At 49.1% G+C, this 23,938-nt stretch overlaps 1 protein-coding gene across 1 annotated transcript in view; it reads left to right on the forward strand.

The window, feature by feature from the left end:
• The window catches only part of LOC120059556 (sodium-dependent neutral amino acid transporter SLC6A17-like), a 33,631-nt gene extending 30,442 nt beyond the window's left edge, over window positions 1-3,189 (forward strand). The window contains exons 9-11 of the mRNA XM_039008689.1: window positions 1,488-1,647; window positions 2,399-2,561; window positions 2,815-3,189. Coding sequence (XP_038864617.1) covers window positions 1,488-1,647; window positions 2,399-2,561; window positions 2,815-3,189 — 698 coding nt within the window. The remainder of the gene's footprint in view (window positions 1-1,487; window positions 1,648-2,398; window positions 2,562-2,814) is intronic.
• Window positions 3,190-23,938: the final 20,749 nt, after the last annotated feature.

Below are 23,938 nucleotides of genomic sequence, written 5' to 3' on the forward strand. Positions count from 1 at the left end.
AAAATGTTCAGCACTCTGATGGCTTGTAGAGACGGGGGGGGGGGGGTCCAGCCATCCTCCCCAATTAAAATGTTCAGCACTCTGATGGCTTGTAGAGACGGGGGGGGGGGGGTCCAGCCATCCTCCCCAATTAAAATGTTCAGCACTCTGATGGCTTGTAGAGACGGGGGGGGGGGGGTCCAGCCATCCTCCCCAATTAAAATGTTCAGCACTCTGATGGCTTGTAGAGACGGGGGGGGGGGGGGTCCAGCCATCCTCCCCAATTAAAATGTTCAGCACTCTGATGGCTTGTAGAGACGGGGGGGGGGGGGGTCCAGCCATCCTCCCCAATTAAAATGCCACCAACATCCTGTGGTCTCTGGATGGGTGGAAGCACGTCCCAGTGATGGAGGGCCTTTCGGGTCGTGGACGGAGCAATTCCCGTCCCAGTGATGGAGGGCCTTTCGGGTCGTGGACGGAGCAATTCCCGTCCCAGTGATGGAGGGCCTTTCGGGTCGTGGACGGAGCAATTCCTGTACCAGGCTGTGTTGCAACCGGTCCGGACGCTCTTGATAGTGCAGCGGGAGTATTTGGAGAGGATGGCATGCTGAATTTCTTCAGCCACCATAGGAAGTAGAGACGCTGTTGTGCCCTCTTGACCAGAGTGGTGGAGGTGTTGGTCCATGTTAAGTCCTCGGTGATGTGGACGCAGAGGAACTTAAAACTGCTGACTCTCTTCACTGCAGTCCTCGGTGATGTGGACGCTGAGGAACTGACTCTCTCTACTGCAGTCCTCGGTGATGTGGACGCTGAGGAACTGACTCTCTCTACTGCAGAGGACTGAGGACACACCCCTGGGGGGCTCTAAGGGAGTACAGCAGAGGACTGAGGACACACCCCTGGGGGGGCTCCTGTGTTAAGAGTCAGTGTAGAGGATCCAGTTGCAGAGGGTAGTGTCCAGACCCAGAACTCTGAGCTTGGTGATGACCTTGGAGGGAACAATAATGTTGAATGCTGAACTGTAGACAACGAACAGCATTCTCACATAGGTGTCCCTCTTGTCCAGATGTGTTAGGGCAGTGTGAATAGTGATACTGGATCTGATGGAGCGTGGACCTTCGTCTCTCAGTGGGCTGTTGGGTCGTAGCCTTCTTTTGTGGTCTGTATGTATGATTATTCATGTATCCTCCTCTTCCTCCTCCTTCCCTCTTCCTCCTATTTCTCCTCCTTCTCTCTTCCTCCTCTTCCTCCTTACTCTTCCTCTTCCCCCTCCTCCTTCTCTCTTCCTCCTCCTCCTCTTCCTCCTTATTCCTCCTATTCCTCCTCCTCCTTCTCTCTTCCTCCTCTTCCTCCTTCCTCCTCCTCTTCCTCCTCCTCCTTCTCTCTTCCTCCTCTTCCTCCTTTCTCCTCCTCTTCCTCCTCCTCCTTCTCTCTTCCTCCTCTTCCTCCTCCTCCTCTTCCTCCTCCTCTCTTCCTCCTCCTCCTCCTATTCCTCCTCCTCTTCTCAGTTGGTTGTTGCATTGTGGCGTTCTTCTGCGGCCTGCTGTTCGTCCAGCGCTCCGGGAACTACTTTGTGACCATGTTTGATGACTACTCAGCTGGCCTGCCTCTCACTGTGGTGGTTATACTGGAGAATATATCTGTGGCCTGGATCTACGGCACCAAGAGGTACTGGATACATAACATGACACTGCACTTACATATTACTTTATAGCCATGAACAAATGGATTTGTAGATTTGTATCATGATGAATGTGTTCAAACTTGTTTTTGTTCTTCCCCACCCTTAATCTCCCTCCCCCCCCCCCCCCTCTCTCTCTCTCCCTCCCTCTGACTCTCTCCTTCTCTCTCTCTCTCTCTCCCTCCCTCTCTCTTTCTCCCTCTCTTTCTCCCTCTCTTTCTCCCTCCCTCCCTCCCTCCCTCCCTCCCTCCCTCCCTCCCTCCCTCCCTCCCTCCCTCCCTCCCTCCCTCCCTCCCTCCCTCTTTCTCCCTCCCTCCCTCTCTCTCTCTCTCTCTCCCTCCCTCTGACTCTCTCTCCTTCTCTCTCTCTCTCTCTCTCCCTCCCTCTCTCTCTCTTTCTCCCTCTCTTTCTCCCTCTCTTTCTCCCTATCTTTCTCCCTCTCTTTCTCCCTCCCTCCCTCCCTCCCTCCCTCACTCGCTCCCTCGCTCCCTCCCTCTCCCTCTCCCTCTCCCTCTCCCTCTCCCTCTCTCTCTCTCTCTCTCTCTCTCTCTCTCCCTCTCTTTCTCCCTCTCTCTCTCTCTCTCTCTCTCTCTCTCTCTCTCTCTCTCTCCCTCTCTCCCTCTTTCTCCCTCCCTCCCTCTCTCTCTCTCCCCCTCTCTCTCTCTCCCTCTCTATTTCCCTCCCTCCCTCTCTCTCTCTCCCTCTCTCCCCCCCTCCCTCTCTCTTTCTCTCTCTCAGGTTCATGCAGGATCTAGAGGACATGTTGGGTTTCAGACCCTACTCTTTCTATTTCTATATGTGGAAGTACGTGTCTCCTGCCTGTCTCATCGTGCTCATCATTGCCACTGTGATAGAGATGGCCATCAGTCCTGCAGGGTACAATGCCTGGGTGGAGGAACTGGTCAGTGAATCATCTCTCTCGTGGTAGCTTCTCTGTCTCGTTCTCTTTTCCATCCTCTTTCTTACTCCTTCTATCTGCTTTGTATTTCAGATGTGCATTTGCCCTTTTAAATGTTCTGTTCTAAGACGTTCCTGCAAGTTCAATGATTGTTTAGATAGTACATGTATGTTTCATTATTTAATACATTCACTCACTCTCTCCTCTCTCCATCCTCTTGTCCCCCCCCCCCCCCCCCCCCCCCCCCCCTCACTAGGCGTCGGAGAAGTTCCTCTCCTACCCTCCGTGGGCTCTGGGAGTGGCCTACTCCCTCATCATCGCTGCCATGCTTCCTCTCCCCTGCGTCTTCATCGCCCGCCACTTCAACCTGGTCTCTGACGGCTCCAACAAGCTGTCCGTCTCCTACCGTAAAGGCATGACCAAGGACCTCTCTGGCCTAGAGGAGGAGAACGAGTCCCGCTTCATCCTCAGTAAAGGCACCCCCAGCCCCAGCCCCTCGCCCATGCCCTCTCACCGCCCCTACCTGGGGCCAGGCGGAGCCCAGGAGATGACCAATACAGCTGGATATGGTACCGGGACACCGACCAAGACGGGTTATCAGAATATTAATTCGCCAGAGTCCGAACTATGATTGATCTGACTGACTGAAGCACAAGACACCCTATCTATCAAACACAACTCAACAAAACCCCTTAAGACAGAGAGAGAGAGAGAGAGAGAGAGAGAGAGAGAGAGAGACAGAGAGACAGAGACAGAGACAGAGAGAGAGAGAGAGAGAGAGAGAGAGAGAGAGAGAGAGAGAGAGAGAGAGAGAGAGAGAGAGAGAGAGAGCGGGGGAGGTTTCAGTGTAACCTACAAAAGAGAGAGAGAGAGAGACGAAGAGAGAGAGAGAGAGACGAAGAGAGAGAGAGAGAGAGAGAGAGAGAGAACACTGCCGGGGGAGGTTTCAGTGTAACATAACCCCCTCCACTTCATTCCTCCATTACAGAACAGCATCTCTCCATCCATAATAATTAGGATCTCTTCTTCTCCAGGTAATGTGGTTAAGAGGTACGGTGTGTTGTGGTGTAACTGTGTTAAAGTCAAGGTGTCCCAGACACTGCAATACGACGGTCACACTGATCATAGTGTTTTTGTGCACGCTAGGTTTATTTTGGGTGATGGAAGGAGCTGTGTTATCTCAGGAAGCTCTTAAAGTCTTTTCTTCATTCCATAAAAGAGGATTATATCCCATAGAGTAGAAGAGGATTCAGACGAGCACAAGGCATTTTCCACTTCACCACCATCACTTTCTTCTCTCACTTTTATCACATGAAACAATCTCTACAGACCCTCTTAGTGGAAATCTGACCTGGGCTGCATCCTAAATGGAACCCTATGGACTCTGGTCAAAAGTAGTGCACTATATATAGGGAATAGGGGTCCATAGGACTCTGACCAAAAGTAGCGCACTATATAGGGAATAGGGTGCCATTTGGGACACACACTCAGTAGTAAATGATTCTTCTACAGCATCGTACCTTAACTCTTAAAGGTGAGCTATTGTACCCACCAAGTAAAATGGATCGCCTTCTATCTTTATGTTATTTACAATTTGTTGTGAGACCTAGAAACCATGTAAACCTACATGTTAGGAGATGAAGGTTTAGCCTGAAGACGAAGGTTTCCTGTTCACCTAGCTGTAAAGAACAGCCCCCCCCCCCTCTCTCCACTGTTCACCTAGCTGTAAAGAACAGCCCCCCCCCCCCTCTCTCCACTGTTCACCTAGCTGTAAAGAACAGCCCCCCCCCCCCCCCCTCTCCACTGTTCACCTAGCTGTAAAGAACAGCCCCCTTTCTCTCCACTGTTCACCTAGCTGTAAAGAACAGCCCCCTTTCTCTCCACTGTTCACCTAGCTGTAAAGAACAGCCCCCCTCTCTACTGTTCACCTAGCTGTAAAGAACAGCCCCCTCTCTCTACTGTTCACCTAGCTGTAAAGAACAGCCCCCTTTCTCTCCACTGTTCACCTAGCTGTAAAGAACAGCCCCCTTTCTCTCCACTGTTCACCTAGCTGTAAAGAACACCCCCCCCTCTCTACTGTTCACCTAGCTGTAAAGAACAGCCCCCTCTCTCTACTGTTCACCTAGCTGTAAAGAACAGCCCCCCTCTCTACTGTTCACCTAGCTGTAAAGAACAGCCCCCCTCTCTACTGTTCACCTAGCTGTAAAGAACAGCCCCCCCCCCCTCACTACTGTTCACCTAGCTGTAAAGAACAGCCCCCCTCTCTACTGTTCACCTAGCTGTAAAGAACAGCCCCCTTTCTCTTCTGTTCACCTAGCTGTAAAGAACAGCCCCCTCTCTCTTCTGTTCACCTAGCTGTAAAGAACAGCCCCCTCTCTCTTCTGTTCACCTAGCTGTAAAGAACAGCCCCCCCTCTCTCTACTGTTCACCTAGCTGTAAAGAACAGCCCCCCTCTCTACTGTTCACCTAGCTGTAAAGAACAGCCCCCTCTCTACTGTTCACCTAGCTGTAAAGAACAGCCCCCCCCCTTCTCTACTGTTCACCTAGCTGTAAAGAACAGCCCCCCTCTCTACTGTTCACCTAGCTGTAAAGAACAGCCCCCTTTCTCTTCTGTTCACCTAGCTGTAAAGAACAGCCCCCTCTCTCTTCTGTTCACCTAGCTGTAAAGAACAGCCCCCTCTCTCTTCTGTTCACCTAGCTGTAAAGAACAGCCCCCCCTCTCTCTACTGTTCACCTAGCTGTAAAGAACAGCCCCCCCTCTCTCTACTGTTCACCTAGCTGTAAAGAACAGCCCCCTCCCCCTCTCTCTACTGTTCACCTAGCTGTTAAGAACAGCCCCCCTCTCTCTACTGTTCACCTAGCTGTAAAGAACAGCCCCCTTTCTCTCTTCTGTTCACCTAGCTGTAAAGAACAGCCCCCTTTCTCTTCTGTTCACCTAGCTGTAAAGAACAGCCCCCTCTCTCTCTACTTTTCACCTAGCTGTAAAGAACAGCCCCCTCTCTCTCTACTGTTCACCTAGCTGTAAAGAACAGCCCCCTCTCTCTCTACTGTTCACCTAGCTGTAAAGAACAGCCCCCTCTCTCTCTACTGTTCACCTAGCTGTAAAGAACAGCCCCCTCTCTCTCTACTGTTCACCTAGCTGTAAAGAACAGCCCCCTCTCTCTCTACTGTTCACCTAGCTGTAAAGAACAGCCCCCTCTCTCTCTACTGTTCACCTAGCTGTAAAGAACAGCCCCCTTTCTCTTCTGTTCACCTAGCTGTAAAGAACAGCCCCCTCTCTCTCCTCTGTTCACCTAGCTGTAAAGAACAGCCCCCTCTCTCTCTACTGTTCACCTAGCTGTAAAGAACAGCCCCCCTCTCTCTACTGTTCACCTAGCTGTAAAGAACAGCCCCCTTTCTCTCTTCTGTTCACCTAGCTGTAAAGAACAGCCCCCTTTCTCTTCTGTTCACCTAGCTGTAAAGAACAGCCCCCTCTCTCTCTACTGTTCACCTAGCTGTAAAGAACAGCCCCCTCTCTCTCTACTGTTCACCTAGCTGTAAAGAACAGCCCCCTCTCTCTCTACTGTTCACCTAGCTGTAAAGAACAGCCCCCTCTCTCTCTACTGTTCACCTAGCTGTAAAGAACAGCCCCCTCTCTCTCTACTGTTCACCTAGCTGTAAAGAACAGCCCCCTCTCTCTCTACTGTTCACCTAGCTGTAAAGAACAGCCCCCTTTCTCTTCTGTTCACCTAGCTGTAAAGAACAGCCCCCTCTCTCTCTTCTGTTCACCTAGCTGTAAAGAACAGCCCCCTCTCTCTCTACTGTTCACCTAGCTGTAAAGAACAGCCCCCTCTCTCTCTACTGTTCACCTAGCTGTAAAGAACATCCCCCTTTCTCTTCTGTTCACCTAGCTGTAAAGAACAGCCCCCTTTCTCTCCACTGTTCACCTAGCTGTAAAGAACAGCCCCACCCCCCTCTCTCTACTGTTCACCTAGCTGTAAAGAACAGCCGCCCCTCTCTCTGCTGTTCACCTAGCTGTAAATAACAGCCCCCCCTCTCTTCTGTTCACCTAGCTGTAAAGAACAGCCCCCTTTCTCTCCACTGTTCACCTAGCTGTAAAGAACAGCCCCCCCCCCCTCTCTCCACTGTTCACCTAGCTGTAAAGAACAGCCCCCCCCCCCCCCCCTCTCTCTACTGTTCACCTAGCTGTAAAGAACAGCCCCCCCTCTCTCTGCTGTTCACCTAGCTGTAAATAACAGCCCCCCCTCTCTTCTGTTCACCTAGCTGTACAGAACAGCCCCCTCTCTCTCCACTGTTCACCTAGCTGTAAAGAACAGCCCCCTCTCTCTCCACTGTTCACCTAGCTGTAAAGAACAGCCCCTCTCTCTCTGCTGTTCACCTAGCTGTAAAGAACAGCCCCCTCTCTCTGCTGTTCACCTAGTTGTAAAGAACAGCCCCCCCTCTCTCCCCTGTTCACCTAGCTGTAAAGAACAGCCCCCCCCCCCCCTCTCTCCACTGTTCACCTAGCTGTAAAGAACAGCCCCCTTTCTCTCCACTGTTCACCTAGCTGTAAAGAAAAGCCCCCCCCCTCTCTCTACTGTTCACCTAGCTGTAAAGAACAGCCCCCCTCTCTCTGCTGTTCACCTAGCTGTAAAGAACAGCCCCCCCCTCTCTCTACTGTTCACCTAGCTGTAAAGAACAACCCCCCCCCCTCTCTCTACTGTTCACCTAGCTGTAAAGAACAGCCCCCTCTCTCTGCTGTTCACCTAGTTGTAAAGAACAGCCCCCCCTCTCTCCACTGTTCACCTAGCTGTAAAGAACAGCCCCCCCCCCCCTCTCTCCACTGTTCACCTAGCTGTAAAGAACAGCCCCCTTTCTCTCCACTGTTCACCTAGCTGTAAAGAAAACCCCCCCCCCCTCTCTCTACTGTTCACCTAGCTGTAAAGAACAGCCCCCCTCTCTCTGCTGTTCACCTAGCTGTAAAGAACAGCCCCCCCTCTCTCTGCTGTTCACCTAGCTGTAAAGAACAACCCCCCCCCCCTCTCTCTACTGTTCACCTAGCTGTAAAGAACAGCCCCCCCTCTCTCTGCGGTTCACCTAGCTGTAAATAACAGCCCCCCCTCTCTTCTGTTCACCTAGCTGTACAGAACAGCCCCCTCTCTCTCCACTGTTCACCTAGCTGTAAAGAACAGCCCCCCTTCTCTCTGCTGTTCACCTATCTGTAAATAACAGCCCCCCCTCTCTCTGCTGTTCACCTAGCTGTAAAGAACAGCCCCCCCTCTCTCTGCTGTTCACCTAGCTGTAAATAACAGCCCCCCCTCTCTACTGTTCACCTAGCTGTACAGAACAGCCCCCCCTCTCTCTACTGTTCACCTAGCTGTAAAGAACAGCCCCCTCTCTCTCTACTGTTCACCTAGCTGTAAAGAACAGCCCCCCCCCCCTCTCTCTACTGTTCACCTAGCTGTAAAGAACAGCCCCCCTTCTCTCTCTACTGTTCACCTAGCTGTAAAGAACAGCCCCCCCTCTCTCTACTGTTCACCTAGCTGTAAATAACAGCCCCCCCTGTCTACTGTTCACCTAGCTGTAAAGAACAGCCCCCCTCTCTCTACTGTTCACCTAGCTGTAAAGAACAGCCCCTCTCTCTCTGCTGTTCACCTAGCTGTAAAGAACAGCCCCCCCTCTCTCTGCTGTTCACCTAGCTGTAAAGAGCAGCCCCCCTCTCTCTGCTGTTCACCTAGCTGTAAAGAACAGCCCCCTCTCTCTACTGTTCACCTAGCTGTAAAGAACAGCCCCCCTCTCTCTGCTGTTCACCTAGCTGTAAAGAACAGCCCCCCTCTCTACTGTTCACCTAGCTGTAAAGAACAGCCCCCCTCTCTCTCTGCTGTTCACCTAGCTGTAAAGAACAGCCCCCCCTCTCTACTGTTCACCTAGCTGTAAAGAACAGCCCCCTCTCTCTCCACTGTTCACCTAGCTGTAAAGAACAGCCCCGCCTCTCTCTACTGTTCACCTAGTTGTAAAGAACAGCCCACCTCTCTCTACTGTTCACCTAGCTGTAAAGAACAGCCCCCCCTCTCTCTACTGTTCACCTAGCTGTAAAGAACAGCCCCCCCTCTCTCTGCTGTTCACCTAGCTGTAAAGAACAGCCCCCTTTCTCTCTGCTGTTCACCTAGATGTAAAGAACAGCCCCCTCTCTCTCTACTGTTCACCTAGCTGTAAAGAACAGCCCCCTCTCTCTCTACTGTTCACCTAGCTGTAAAGAACAGCCCCCTTTCTCTTCTGTTCACCTAGCTGTAAAGAACAGCCCCCTCTCTCTCTTCTGTTCACCTAGCTGTAAAGAACAGCCCCCTCTCTCTCTACTGTTCACCTAGCTGTAAAGAACAGCCCCCTCTCTCTCTACTGTTCACCTAGCTGTAAAGAACATCCCCCTTTCTCTTCTGTTCACCTAGCTGTAAAGAACAGCCCCCTCTCTCTTCTGTTCACCTAGCTGTAAAGAACAGCCCCCTCTCTCTTCTGTTCACCTAGCTGTAAAGAACAGCCCCCTTTCTCTCCACTGTTCACCTAGCTGTAAAGAACAGCCCCCCCCCCTCTCTCTACTGTTCACCTAGCTGTAAAGAACAGCCGCCCCTCTCTCTGCTGTTCACCTAGCTGTAAATAACAGCCCCCCCTCTCTTCTGTTCACCTAGCTGTAAAGAACAGCCCCCTTTCTCTCCACTGTTCACCTAGCTGTAAAGAACAGCCCCCCCCCCCCCCTCTCTCCACTGTTCACCTAGCTGTAAAGAACAGCCCCCCCCCCTCTCTCTACTGTTCACCTAGCTGTAAAGAACAGCCCCCCCTCTCTCTGCTGTTCACCTAGCTGTAAATAACAGCCCCCCCTCTCTTCTGTTCACCTAGCTGTACAGAACAGCCCCCTCTCTCTCCACTGTTCACCTAGCTGTAAAGAACAGCCCCCTCTCTCTCCACTGTTCACCTAGCTGTAAAGAACAGCCCCTCTCTCTCTGCTGTTCACCTAGCTGTAAAGAACAGCCCCCTCTCTCTGCTGTTCACCTAGTTGTAAAGAACAGCCCCCCCTCTCTCCCCTGTTCACCTAGCTGTAAAGAACAGCCCCCCCCCCCTCTCTCCACTGTTCACCTAGCTGTAAAGAACAGCCCCCTTTCTCTCCACTGTTCACCTAGCTGTAAAGAAAAGCCCCCCCCCCTCTCTCTACTGTTCACCTAGCTGTAAAGAACAGCCCCCCTCTCTCTGCTGTTCACCTAGCTGTAAAGAACAGCCCCCCCTCTCTCTACTGTTCACCTAGCTGTAAAGAACAGCCCCCCCTCTCTCTGCTGTTCACCTAGCTGTAAAGAACAGCCCCCCCCCCTCTCTCTACTGTTCACCTAGCTGTAAAGAACAGCCCCCCCTCTCTCCACTGTTCACCTAGCTGTAAAGAACAGCCCCCTCTCTCTCCACTGTTCACCTAGCTGTAAAGAACAGCCCCCTCTCTCTCCACTGTTCACCTAGCTGTAAAGAACAGCCCCCCCCCCTCTCTCTACTGTTCACCTAGCTGTAAAGAACAGCCCCCCCTCTCTCTGCGGTTCACCTAGCTGTAAATAACAGCCCCCCCTCTCTTCTGTTCACCTAGCTGTACAGAACAGCCCCCTCTCTCTCCACTGTTCACCTAGCTGTAAAGAACAGCCCCCCTTCTCTCTGCTGTTCACCTATCTGTAAATAACAGCCCCCCCTCTCTCTGCTGTTCACCTAGCTGTAAAGAACAGCCCCCCCTCTCTCTGCTGTTCACCTAGCTGTAAATAACAGCCCCCCCTCTCTACTGTTCACCTAGCTGTACAGAACAGCCCCCCCTCTCTCTACTGTTCACCTAGCTGTAAAGAACAGCCCCCTCTCTCTCTACTGTTCACCTAGCTGTAAAGAACAGCCCCCCCCCTCTCTCTACTGTTCACCTAGCTGTAAAGAACAGCCCCCCTTCTCTCTCTACTGTTCACCTAGCTGTAAAGAACAGCCCCCCCTCTCTCTACTGTTCACCTAGCTGTAAATAACAGCCCCCCCTGTCTACTGTTCACCTAGCTGTAAAGAACAGCCCCCCTCTCTCTACTGTTCACCTAGCTGTAAAGAACAGCCCCTCTCTCTCTGCTGTTCACCTAGCTGTAAAGAACAGCCCCCCCTCTCTCTGCTGTTCACCTAGCTGTAAAGAGCAGCCCCCCTCTCTCTGCTGTTCACCTAGCTGTAAAGAACAGCCCCCTCTCTCTACTGTTCACCTAGCTGTAAAGAACAGCCCCCCTCTCTCTGCTGTTCACCTAGCTGTAAAGAACAGCCCCCCTCTCTACTGTTCACCTAGCTGTAAAGAACAGCCCCCCTCTCTCTCTGCTGTTCACCTAGCTGTAAAGAACAGCCCCCCCTCTCTACTGTTCACCTAGCTGTAAAGAACAGCCCCCTCTCTCTCCACTGTTCACCTAGCTGTAAAGAACAGCCCCGCCTCTCTCTACTGTTCACCTAGTTGTAAAGAACAGCCCACCTCTCTCTACTGTTCACCTAGCTGTAAAGAACAGCCCCCCCTCTCTCTACTGTTCACCTAGCTGTAAAGAACAGCCCCCCCTCTCTCTGCTGTTCACCTAGCTGTAAAGAACAGCCCCCTTTCTCTCTGCTGTTCACCTAGATGTAAAGAACAGCCCCCCCTCTCTCTGCTGTTCACCTAGCTGTAAAGAACAGCCCCCTCTCTCTACTGTTCACCTAGCTGTAAAGAACAGCCCCCCCTCTCTACTGTTCACCTAGCTGTAAAGAACAGCCCACCTCTCTCTACTGTTCACCTAGCTGTAAAGAACAGCCCCCCTCTCTCTCTGCTGTTCACCTAGCTGTAAAGAACAGCCCCCCTTCTCTCTGCTGTTCACCTATCTGTAAATAACAGCCCCCCTCTCTCTGCTGTTCACCTAGCTGTAAAGAACAGCCCCCCCTCTCTCTGCTGTTCACCTAGCTGTAAATAACAGCCCCCCCCTCTCTACTGTTCACCTAGCTGTACAGAACAGCCCCCCCCTCTCTCTACTGTTCACCTAGCTGTAAAGAACAGCCCCCTCTCTCTCTACTGTTCACCTAGCTGTAAAGAACAGCCCCCCCCTCTCTCTACTGTTCACCTAGCTGTAAAGAACAGCCCCCCTTCTCTCTCTACTGTTCACCTAGCTGTAAAGAACAGCCCCCCTCTCTCTACTGTTCACCTAGCTGTAAAGAACAGCCCCCCCTGTCTACTGTTCACCTAGCTGTAAAGAACAGCCCCCCTCTCTCTACTGTTCACCTAGCTGTAAAGAACAGCCCCTCTCTCTCTGCTGTTCACCTAGCTGTAAAGAACAGCCCCCCCTCTCTCTGCTGTTCACCTAGCTGTAAAGAGCAGCCCCCCTCTCTCTGCTGTTCACCTAGCTGTAAAGAACAGCCCCCTCTCTCTACTGTTCACCTAGCTGTAAAGAACAGCCCCCCTCTCTCTGCTGTTCACCTAGCTGTAAAGAACAGCCCCCCTCTCTACTGTTCATCTAGCTGTAATGAACAGCCCCCCTCTCTCTCTGCTGTTCACCTAGCTGTAAAGAACAGCCCCCCCTCTCTACTGTTCACCTAGCTGTAAAGAACAGCCCCCTCTCTCTCCACTGTTCACCTAGCTGTAAAGAACAGCCCCGCCTCTCTCTACTGTTCACCTAGTTGTAAAGAACAGCCCACCTCTCTCTACTGTTCACCTAGCTGTAAAGAACAGCCCCCCCTCTCTCTACTGTTCACCTAGCTGTAAAGAACAGCCCCCCCTCTCTCTGCTGTTCACCTAGCTGTAAAGAACAGCCCCCTTTCTCTCTGCTGTTCACCTAGATGTAAAGAACAGCCCCCCCTCTCTCTGCTGTTCACCTAGCTGTAAAGAACAGCCCCCTCTCTCTACTGTTCACCTAGCTGTAAAGAACAGCCCCCCCTCTCTACTGTTCACCTAGCTGTAAAGAACAGCCCACCTCTCTCTACTGTTCACCTAGCTGTAAAGAACAGCCCCCCTCTCTCTCTGCTGTTCACCTAGCTGTAAAGAACAGCCCACCTCTCTCTACTGTTCACCTAGCTGTAAAGAACAGCCCCCCTCTCTCTCTGCTGTTCACCTAGATGTAAAGAACAGCCCCCCCTCTCTCTGCTGTTCACCTAGCTGTAAAGAACAGCCCACCTCTCTCTACTGTTCACCTAGCTGTAAAGAACAGCCCCCCTCTCTCTCTGCTGTTCACCTAGATGTAAAGAACAGCCCCCCCCTCTCTCTACTGTTCACCTAGCTGTAAAGAACAGCCCCCCTCTTTCTCTACTGTTCACCTAGCTGTAAAGAACAGCCCACCTCTCTCTTCTGTTCACCTAGCTGTAAAGAACAGCCCCCCCTCTCTCTACTGTTCACCTAGCGTCGCCCCTAAAACCCCACGTCGCCCCTAAAACCCCACGTCGCCCCTAAAACCTCACGTCGCCCCTAAACCCCACGTCGCCCCTAAAACCTCACGTCGCCCCTAAAACCCCACGTCGCCCCTAAAACCCCACGTCGCCCCTAAAACCCCACGTCGCCACTGAACCAAACAAAACAAGTCCCCTATGAGACCAAACAGAGCAGAGCCACTACGGATGTTGATGGCAGTCCTCATCTATCATACACTAGATGAAGGGGGCCCCCATTTTAATCCATTCTTAGAAGGCAGCATGATTCACCTGTGCTCAGATAAGCCAATCAGCTAGCGTTTGATCACCAGGCATTGTGTGTGCTCTGCAAACAGCCCAGGTGACCCCAGTATTACAAATAGAACTATGTACCCAGGGGATTGCTGTTGACCGTTGTTCAAAAATTGATCAATGGGAAATGTAAGGCTAATTAATATTGTACATTCCTCTAATTATCTTCTTCAGTAAGCACTCTGATCAATCAATGGCACTAATAATAGATTTTATTTCTGTGAATTGTCAAGTTTTTTTTTTTTTTAAAGACATTTTATTTTCATGGTTGAAATATTTGTATGATAGTGTGAGATTTGTCTAAATAATAACTATTATGTGGATATAATGTAGTGTGTAATGTAGTGTACAAAATGAAACTTGTATTTTTTTGTTGATGCAATAGCAGACTTGAACCACATGGTGACACTGTTGGCCACCAGAGGAGTACCTGACAGTATCTGTGTGTTTCCTGCCTCACCCTGAAGACAGTGATGATACACACAGAGCACACTGTGGCTCTTCTAAAAAAAAACATCCATCCTCTCCTTTCCTCCTCTCCTTGCCTCCTCTCCTTGCCTCCTCTCCTTCATTACTCTGATCTGAAAGAAATGACTAGGAGGGGGCTGGATACAAGCTGAATGCACAAAGTAGCTCGGAACATTCACTTTATAGCTTGATTGAAATTTAAAGGCAATGTTCCCGCATTCATGGAGACTCGTGCATTCACGGTAAACACTGCATACATGTTTGTCGGCTCAATTGGAAATTACCCAAAACTCTTAACGCAGATCTGCTTCAGCGATACTTCAGCGATACAGATTGAATCCGGATCTAGGACAAAGTACTTTCTAAACATTCCAGATGAAGGAAAGAAAATTATGAGAGAACAGATTTTTAAAGTGACTGAGAATGAGATAGAGTCAAGTGTTGCTGGCAGCCAACCCAGATATGGTTTATAGTGTTTGTTACAGGCTTTGACCAACCCAGATATGGTTTATAATGTTTGTTACAGGCTTTGGCCAACCCAGATATGGTTTATAATGTTTGTTACAGGCTTTGACCAACCCAGATATGGTTTATAATGTTTGTTACAGGCTTTGGCCAACCCAGATATGGTTTATAATGTTTGTTACAGGCTTTGACCAACCCAGATATGGTTTATAATGTTTGTTACAGGCTTTGACCAACCCAGATATGGTTTATAATGTTAGTTACAGGCTTTGGCCAACCCAGATATGGTTTATAATGTTTGTTACAGGCTTTGACCAACCCAGATATGGTTTATAATGTTAGTTACAGGCTTTGACCAACCCAGATATGGTTTATAATGTTAGTTACAGGCTTTGGCCAACCCAGATATGGTTTATAATGTTAGTTACAGGCTTTGGCCAACCCAGATATGGTTTATAATGTTAGTTACAGGCTTTGACCAACCCAGATATGGTTTATAATGTTTGTTACAGGCTTTGGCCAACCCAGATATGGTTTATAATGTTTGTTACAGGCTTTGGCCAACCCAGATATGGTTTATAGTGTTTGTTACAGGCTTTGGCCAACCCAGATATGGTTTATAGTGTTTGTTACAGGCTTTGACCAACCCAGATATGGTTTATAATGTTTGTTACAGGCTTTGGCCAACCCAGATATGGTTTATAATGTTTGTTACAGGCTTTGGCCAACCCAGATATGGTTTATAATGTTTGTTACAGGCTTTGGCCAACCCAGATATGGTTTATAGTGTTTGTTACAGGCTTTGGCCAACCCAGATATGGTTTATAGTGTTTGTTACAGGCTTTGACCAACCCAGATATGGTTTATAGTGTTTGTTACAGGCTTTGACCAACCCAGATATGGTTTATAATGTTTGTTACAGGCTTTGACCAACCCAGATATGGTTTATAATGTTTGTTACAGGCTTTGACCAACCCAGATATGGTTTATAATGTTTGTTACAGGCTTTGACCAACCCAGATATGGTTTATAATGTTTGTTACAGGCTTTGACCAACCCAGATATGGTTTATAATGTTTGTTACAGGCTTTGACCAACCCAGATATGGTTTATAATGTTTGTTACAGGCTTTGGCCAACCCAGATATGGTTTATAATGTTTGTTACAGGCTTTGACCAACCTGTTGCCATTGCCTGAACAGCATCTCTGTGTCTGTCTGTTAGCCTTTTGTTAAAGTCGTCTTTATGGAGACATTATGTAGAGTTGTTATGTAGCACATAGTCCCAGCCACGTGAGCACTGTACCGCAGGTACATCATGCCCTGAACATCATGCCCTGATCAAACAGAAAACCAGCGACAGAGCATGTCTTGTCTGTCTCAAGGTTGCAAAATTCTGCTTAACTTTAACAAAATTCCACCAGGTTTTCCAGAATACGGTTTGGAGGATTCCCGTATTCCCTGGTTTTTCTTCACTTCATTCCGGGAAAACCTGGGAATTTTGGGGAAATGTTTCAACCCCTAGGAGTGATAGATCTCTAATGGTGGCAGCCGATACACAATACCCAGCACAGGATATAAAGTCCAGGAACAAACAGACAAACAAAACGCCTCTTTAGATTTCAGTAAAGCACAGCAGTAAAGCGCACATCTGAAGCACAACTGTGGAAGCACAAAGGAAGTGAGGTAGCAGAATAGATTATTGCATTGTTACCAGCAAATAGAGCACAGCACTTACTCATAGCGTTGTATTGACTGGTGGATCACAGCCGCAGGTTGCTAGGGACTACATGGTCATGTTGGAAGACGAGCTAGCAGATCACTTAGCTACATACCCATACAGGCTACAGTACGTGTATGGGCTAATGTGTACAGCAGGAACTCACAGGGTTGTATGCCAAATGGCATTCTTTTCCCTATATAGTGCATTTGGGACGTAAACACAGGAAACCTATCTCTTTCTCCCTTTAAAAAAGTTACGGATTGTATAGCACTTAAACAGACTGACATGGTTCATGAATTAATTATACTAAAAGGTCATAGAGGAAATTATTACCAATTAGAGAGCTAGAATCACTTGAACTATTATTGATGGAGGGAGGCCAGGGAGGGAGGGGGGGGGGAAGAGAGAGAGAGGGATAGAAGGAGGTAGAGAGAGAGAGGAAGAGAGATGAGGGAAAGAGAGAGAGAGAAAGACCCAGAGAGAAGGAGGTAGAGAGAGAGAGAGAGAGAGAGAGAGAGAGAGAGAGAGAGAGAGAGAGAGAGAGAGAGAGATGAGAAAGAGAGATTGAGAGAGAGGGAGAGAGATGAGGGAGAGCGAGAGAGAGAAAAAGAGATTGAGAGAGAGGGAGAAAGAGAGAGAGAGAAAGAGAGATTAAGCGAGAGGGAGAGAGATGAGAGAGAGAGAAAGACCCGGAGAGAAGGAGGTAGAGAGAGAGAGAGACCGAGAGACAGAGAGAGAGAGAGAGAGAGAGAGAGAGAGAGAGAGAGAGAGAGAGGAACAGTCTAAAAGGATACAGAAAGCACACAAAGTGGACAGAGACTAGAAGGTGTATATTGCACATTGCCTTTAATCATTCATTTGCCTAAAAATTAATTTGCGTTAAGTTCCCTAAATCACGTATTGAGGTAATGTAATGTCAACTCCAGGGCCTGTATGTATTATCACTGTCTCAATACTGCCTTGTACAAGTACAATACATTAATCCTGTGTAGACTAACTCATTTTCTCTCAAATTACAGTGATAGTGTATTTATATAACAGTGATAATATGCTTTATTCTGTGAAAGATCAATATATTGAACTACAGTACTTAATGGGGGAAGTTTAGGATTCTACAACTTGATGTTAGCTGGTTCCTCACCCTGGTAGTAGTCTAGATGCACCATTCACTGCCATTGATTGTTAGCTAGCGGTGGCTAAAGGTAGCTAAAGTTTGTACCATTCACTTCCATTGATTGTTAGCTAGCGGTGGCTAAAGGTAGCTAAAGTTTGTACCATTCACTTCCATTGATTGTTAGCTAGCGGTGGCTAAAGGTAGCTAAAGTTTGTAGATTCTGTTTGGAGAAAAACCGATCCATTAGTTACAGTTTCTCCTGGCCCATACGACAAACCATTTAACATCAAATTGTACAATCTCCTAACTTCCCCTTTTTTTCTGTATATTTACTCTGTAGATGTTGATGTACATTCTGTCAAATTCAAAATTAATATATCTATCTATAAATATAGTAGGAGTGACAGGGTGAATACTTGAGCTGTATATAATAATTGTATATTTTTAGATATTTCCGATTTTTGTACGTAATGTACCCTTATTGTGTCTGTAGATTTACAATGATAATATAGTATTAGTGTGAGATTGTTGTTCTCAGTCAAAATAACTGGAGAGACTATACTTTGATGTGTGTCTGTGTGCGTGTGTGTGTGTGTGTGTGTGTGTGTGTGTGTGTGTGTGTGTGTGTGTGTGTGTGTGTGTGTGTGTGTGTGTGTGTGTGTGTGTGTGTGTGTGTGTGTGTGTGTGTGTGTGTGTGTGTGTGTGTGTGTGTGTGCGCACGCGTCTGGTGTCTGTGTACCTGTAAGATGTCACTGTTTAAAACTGGTTGTGTGTTTCTTGATTTCCACCTTCAGTGATTACAGCTTTACTAACTGTAGTCAAGTAGATGATGTGAACTCCGTTGTAATGACGCTAAGCAATCTATCAGTGTTATGTGTCTCTTCAGTTGCTCTTTAGGACAACTTTCTGGCTCCACAGAAATGACAACTTGAACGTGGTCCTCCCCTGTGTGACAATTCATGAGCATTAGTACTGTAGCAATCTATCTTTTTTGTCTTAGACAAAAATTGAAATAAAAGTTACCACTTGTATGAACCACGTTATACAGTGTGTAGGTAGTGTCCTTTATTTTTAGTATAGATGTTTCATTTGAATGTGAGTCTTAGCCTGAATGTTCTACGCTTCAGGAAAAGTGTTGTAGAAATCACATTTCTGTGGATCTTTTCAGCGGAGCGACTCGGAGTCTAACACTGTATCTGTCTGTCAACAAGCACATTTTAGCAGAAGCTGAATCTACAGTAGCTTGTTGAGGTCTTCCATTCCCTTGCCGAGGCTTCAGTAGGGAGAGATATTCCCTTTGGATATTGACTGATCGTCTCATGATGTCAAAGATGCCTGGATTCCTCGAAGTGGGAACAACAGCTGCAGTGATGCTTGGATTAAAAATATATATCTGTACAAATCCTCCCACCGTTTGAGATGCCACAGCCTCATACAGACAGTGGGTGTCAGAAGTATTCACCCTCATACACACAGTGGGTGTCAGATGTATTCACCCTCATACATACAGTGGGTGTCAGAAGTATTCACCCTCATACAGACAGTGTCAGAAGTATTCATCCCCCTTGGATTGTTTTCACATTTTGTTGTGTTACAAAGTGGGATTGAAGTAGATGTAACGTTCGTCTTGTGGTGATTGAACGGACCAAGGCGCAGCGGGTGATGAATACATACTGAATTTATTTAACAGACGAAACACTGACAAAACACTAGAACAAACTACAAAACAATAAACGAAGGCAACAGACCTGAAACAAACGAACTTACATATAGACGAAGAACGCACGAACAGGAACAGACTACCTAAAATGAACGAACAAACGAAACAGTCCCATGTGGTATACACAGACACAGGAACAATCACCCACAAACAAACAGTGAGAACAACCTACCTTAATATGGCTCTCAATCAGAGGAAACGACACACACCTGCCTCTAATTGAGAACCATACCAGGCAAACCATTAACCCAACATAGAAAACACATAACATAGACTACCCACCCCAACTCACGCCCTGACCAATTAAACACATACAAAACAACAGAAAACAGGTCAGGAACGTGACAGAACCCCCCCCTCAAGGTGCGAACTCCGGGCGCCCCCCTAAAACTCAAGGGGGGGGTCTGGGTGGGCATCTGTCCGCGGTGGCGGCTCCGGCGGTGGACGAGGACACCACTCCACTACTGTCTTTGTCCCCCTCCTTAGCGTCCTTTGAGTGGCGACCCTCGCCCCCGACCATGGTCCAGGAACCTTCACCAACGCCCCTCTAAAATAGAGGAGACAACTCAGGACAGAGAGGTAGCTCAGGACAAAGAGGTAGCGCAGGACAAAGAGGTAGCTCAGGACAGAGGGACAACTCAGGACGAATGGCAGCTCCGGACTGAATGGCAGCTCCGGACTGGGTGGCAGCTCCGGACTGAATGGCCGCTCCGGACTGAATGGCAGCTCCGGACTGGGTGGCAGCTCCGGACTGGGTGGCAGCTCCGGACTGGGTGGCAGCTCCGGACTGAATGGCAGCTCCGGACTGGGTGGCAGCTCCGGACTGGGTGGCAGCTCCGGACTGGGTGGCAGCTCCGGACTGGGTGGCAGCTCCGGACTGGGTGGCAGCTCCGGACTGGAGGGCAGCTCATGACTGGAGGGCAGCTCATGACTGTAGGGCAGCTCATGACTGGAGGGCAGCTCATGACTGGAGGGCAGCTCATGACTGGAGGGCAGCTCATGACTGGAGGGCAGCTCATGACTGTCTGGCGGCTCTGGCAGCTCCTGACTGGCTGGCGTCTCTGGCAGCTCCTGACTGGCTGGCGTCTCTGGCAGCTCCTGACTGGCTGGCGTCTCTGGCAGCTCCTGACTGGCTGGCGGCTCTGGCAGCTCCTGACTGGCTGGCGGCTCTGGCAGCTCCTGACTGGCTGGCGGCTCTGGCAGCTCCTGACTGACGGACGGCTCTAGCGGCTCCTGACTGACGGACGGCTCTAATGGCTCGGGACAGACGGGCGGCTCTAATGGCTCGTGGCAGACGGATGACTCAGATGGCGCTGGGCAGACGGATGGCTCAGATGGCGCTGGGCAGATGGATGGCTCAGACGGCGCTGGGCAGACGGATGGCTCAGACGGCGCTGGGCAGACGGATGGCTCAGACGGCGCTGGGCAGACGAGCAGTGCAGGCGGCGTTGAGCAGACGAGCAGCGCAGGCAGTTCAGATGGCGCTGGGCAGGCAGGCAGCTCAGACGGCGCTGGACAGACGAGCAGTGCAGGCGGCGTTGAGCAGACGAGCAGTGCAGGCAGCTCAGACAGTGCTGGACAGACGAGCAGTGCAGGCGGCGTTGGGCAGACGGACGACTCTGACCCGCTGAGGCGCACAGTAGGCCTGGTGCGTGGTGCCGGAACTGGTGGTACCGGACTGGAGACACGCACCTCAAGGCTAGTGCGGGGAGCAGGAACAGGGCACACTGGACTCTCGATGCGCACTATAGGCCTGGTGCGTGGTATAGGCACTGGTGGTACTGGGCTGGGGCGGGAAGGTGGCGCCGGATATACCGGACCGTGAAGGAGGACACGCGCTCTTGAGCACCGAGCCTCTCTAACCTTACCAGGTTGAATGGTCCCCGTAGCCCTGCCAGTGCGGCGAGGTGGAATAGCCCGCACTGGGCTATGCAGGCGAACCGGGGACACCACCTGTAAGGCTGGTGCCATGTACGCCGGCCCGAAGAGACGTACTGGAGGCCAGATATGTTGGGCCGGCTTCATGGCACCCGGCTCGATGCCCAACCTAGCCCTACCAGTGCGGCAAGGTGGAATAGCCCGCACTGGGCTAAGCACGCGTACTGGGGACACCGTGCGCTTTACCGCATAACACGGTGTCTGACCAGTACGACGCCCTCTCACACCACGGTAAGCCCGGGGAGTTGGCTCAGGTATCCAACCCGGCTTCGCCACACTACCCTTTAGCCCCCCCCCCCAAGAAATGTTTGGGTGAGCCTCTCGGGCTTCCAGCCGCTCTGCCTTGCTAGCGCCTCATAATGCCGCCTCTCCGCTTTAGATGCCTCCAGCTCCGCTTTTGGGCGGCGACACTCCTCTGGCTCTGCCCAGGGTCCTTCTCCGTCCAGAATCTCCTCCCATGTCCATTCCTCCTTGAACCACTGCTGCTGTCGCTGTTGCCCGTTAACCCGCTGCTTGATCCGGGTTTGGTGGGTGATTCTGTAACGTTCGTCTTGTGGTGATTGAACGGACCAAGGCGCAGCGGGTGATGAATACATACTGAATTTATTTAACAGACGAAACACTGACAAAACACTAGAACAAACTACAAAACAATAAACGAAGGCAACAGACCTGAAACAAACGAACTTACATATAGACGAAGAACGCACGAACAGGAACAGACTACCTAAAATGAACGAACAAACGAAACAGTCCCATGTGGTATACACAGACACAGGAACAATCACCCACAAACAAACAGTGAGAACAACCTACCTTAATATGGCTCTCAATCAGAGGAAACGACACACACCTGCCTCTAATTGAGAACCATACCAGGCAAACCATTAACCCAACATAGAAAACACATAACATAGACTACCCACCCCAACTCACGCCCTGACCAATTAAACACATACAAAACAATAGAAAACAGGTCAGGAACGTGACAGTAGATTTAATTATGAATTTTTTTTGGGGGGGGGGGGGGGGGGGGTCATTGATCTATACAAAATACTCCATAATGTCAAAGTGAAACAAAAACTACAAACTTTTACAAATTAATAAAAATGTAATAACTGAAATATTAAGTATTCGTCCCTAATGTTTAGGCACGCCTATATTAGTTTAGGAGTAAAATGTGGCTTCACAAATCACAAAATAAGTTACATGGACTCACTCTGTGTGAAATAACAGGATCTTTGAATGACTACCCTTAACCTCTGTCCCCCATACATAGGAAATGGAAATAAATAAAAAATAATATTACAAAACTCCTTGCACACAGAACACCCAGCTGGTGATGGTGATATAACTGAGTAGGCCCCTCAGTCAAGTATTGAATTTGTAGCTCAGTTAGTAGAGCATGGCGCTTGTTAACACCAGGGTAGTGGGTTTGATTCCTGGGTCCACCCATATGTAAAATGTATGAACGCATGACTGAAAATCACTTTGGATAAAAGTGTCATGTATATTATATTATTATTTAATTTCAAGCACAGATTCAACTACAAAGTCCAAGGAGCTTTTCGAAAGCCTCACAAAGAAAGGCTGTGATTGGGAGATGAGTAACAATAACAAATCAGACATTGAATATCTCTTTAAGCATGGTCAAGTTAATAATTATTCTGTGGATTATATATTAAACCACCCAGACACATCAGAGATACAGTCGTCCTTCTGAACTGAGCTGCAGGACAGGAAGGAAACTTCTCGTGGATGTCACCACAAGACCATTGGTAATTTTAAAATAGCTACAGACGTCCCACTTTGGCTCCATATCTTCAATCATGGTGCTGACTGCATCATGTTATGGGTATGTTTGACATCGGCAAGACTGGTGAGTTTTTTAGGATAAAAAGAAACGGGACGGAGGAAAACCTGCTTCAGTCTGCTTTACAACAGACACTGGGAGATCAATTGACCTTTGAGCAGGACAATAACCTGAAACACAAGGCCAAATCCACACTGGAGTTGCTTACCAATAATGTTTCTGAGTGGCGACTGGCTAAAATCTGCTTGAAAATCTATGGCAAGACTTGTAAATTGCAGTCTAGCCATGATCCCCAACCCCTTGACAGAGCTTGAAGACTTTTGAAAAGAATAATGGGCAAATGTTGCACAATCCAGGTGTTGAAAGCTCTTAGAGACTCACCCAGAAAGACTCACAGTACGTGTTTTTAACACGTATTGACACAGGGGGTTGAATACTTATCTAATCAAAGTACAGTATATCGGTGTTTTATTTTTCATTAAAATCTTACAATTAAATCCATTTTAATCCCACTTTGTAACACAATAAAAAAGTTACGAAATCCAAGGGGGGTGAATACTTGTGACAGGCACTCCGTATTAGATTCCGGGCAGTTGCTATAGAGCACGGCGTTCCAACACCAGGATCATGGGTTCGATTCCCTTACCAATATGTATGCATTCATGGGTTAAGACACTTTGGGATAAAAGCCTCTGTTAAATTGCATACATAAAACATTAGGGTCAATTGGCAATGAAATCAAAATGGAGTCTGTTCAGGAACCCTATCATTACTCTGGTAATTACACCTCAATGGTTTGGTCTGGTCTGGTCTGCCATAACTGGGCCCACATCCAGCCCTAATGAAGACCCTCTCCTCTTGATCCTTTGGGGTACAGACACCCCTCTCCTCTTGATCCTCTGGGGTACAGACACATCCTATCCATCCTTTCAGCCGACTTAGAGACAGAGGCAGCGGGGCTAACTGTCCATGACTGATAACTGACTAGCCAGCACCTCTCATAACTGACAAGCCATGGGTTGAGATGGGATCCATTCACCAGACACAGTACAGTCATATCCTGACTTTGGGCCAGCAGCCACCAGCACCACAAAAAAACAGGCATTCAAACACACACAGCTCCACTTTGGGCCAATAGCTCCACCAGTCACCACCAGTTGACTGGGAACAATTAAGGCTAAAACCAGTAAGACACAGTGGGGAAATACTTAGGACAGGAGTGAGTGTGTGTGTGTGTGTGTGTGTGTGTGTGTGTGTGTGTGTGTGTGTGTGTGTGTGTGTGTGTGTGTGTGTGTGTGTGTGTGTGTGTGTGTGTGTGTGTGTGTGTGTGTGTGTGTGTGTGTGTGTGTGTGTGTGGACGTGTTTAACTATTCTTGTGGGGACCAGAAGTCCCTACAAGAATAAGACGTGTGTGTGTGTGACTGTGATCGGTGACATGAAATATTGTGAAGCAAA

This window comes from Salvelinus namaycush, chromosome 14 (assembly GCF_016432855.1).
Source record: "Salvelinus namaycush isolate Seneca chromosome 14, SaNama_1.0, whole genome shotgun sequence".
NCBI lineage: Eukaryota > Metazoa > Chordata > Actinopteri > Salmoniformes > Salmonidae > Salvelinus > Salvelinus namaycush.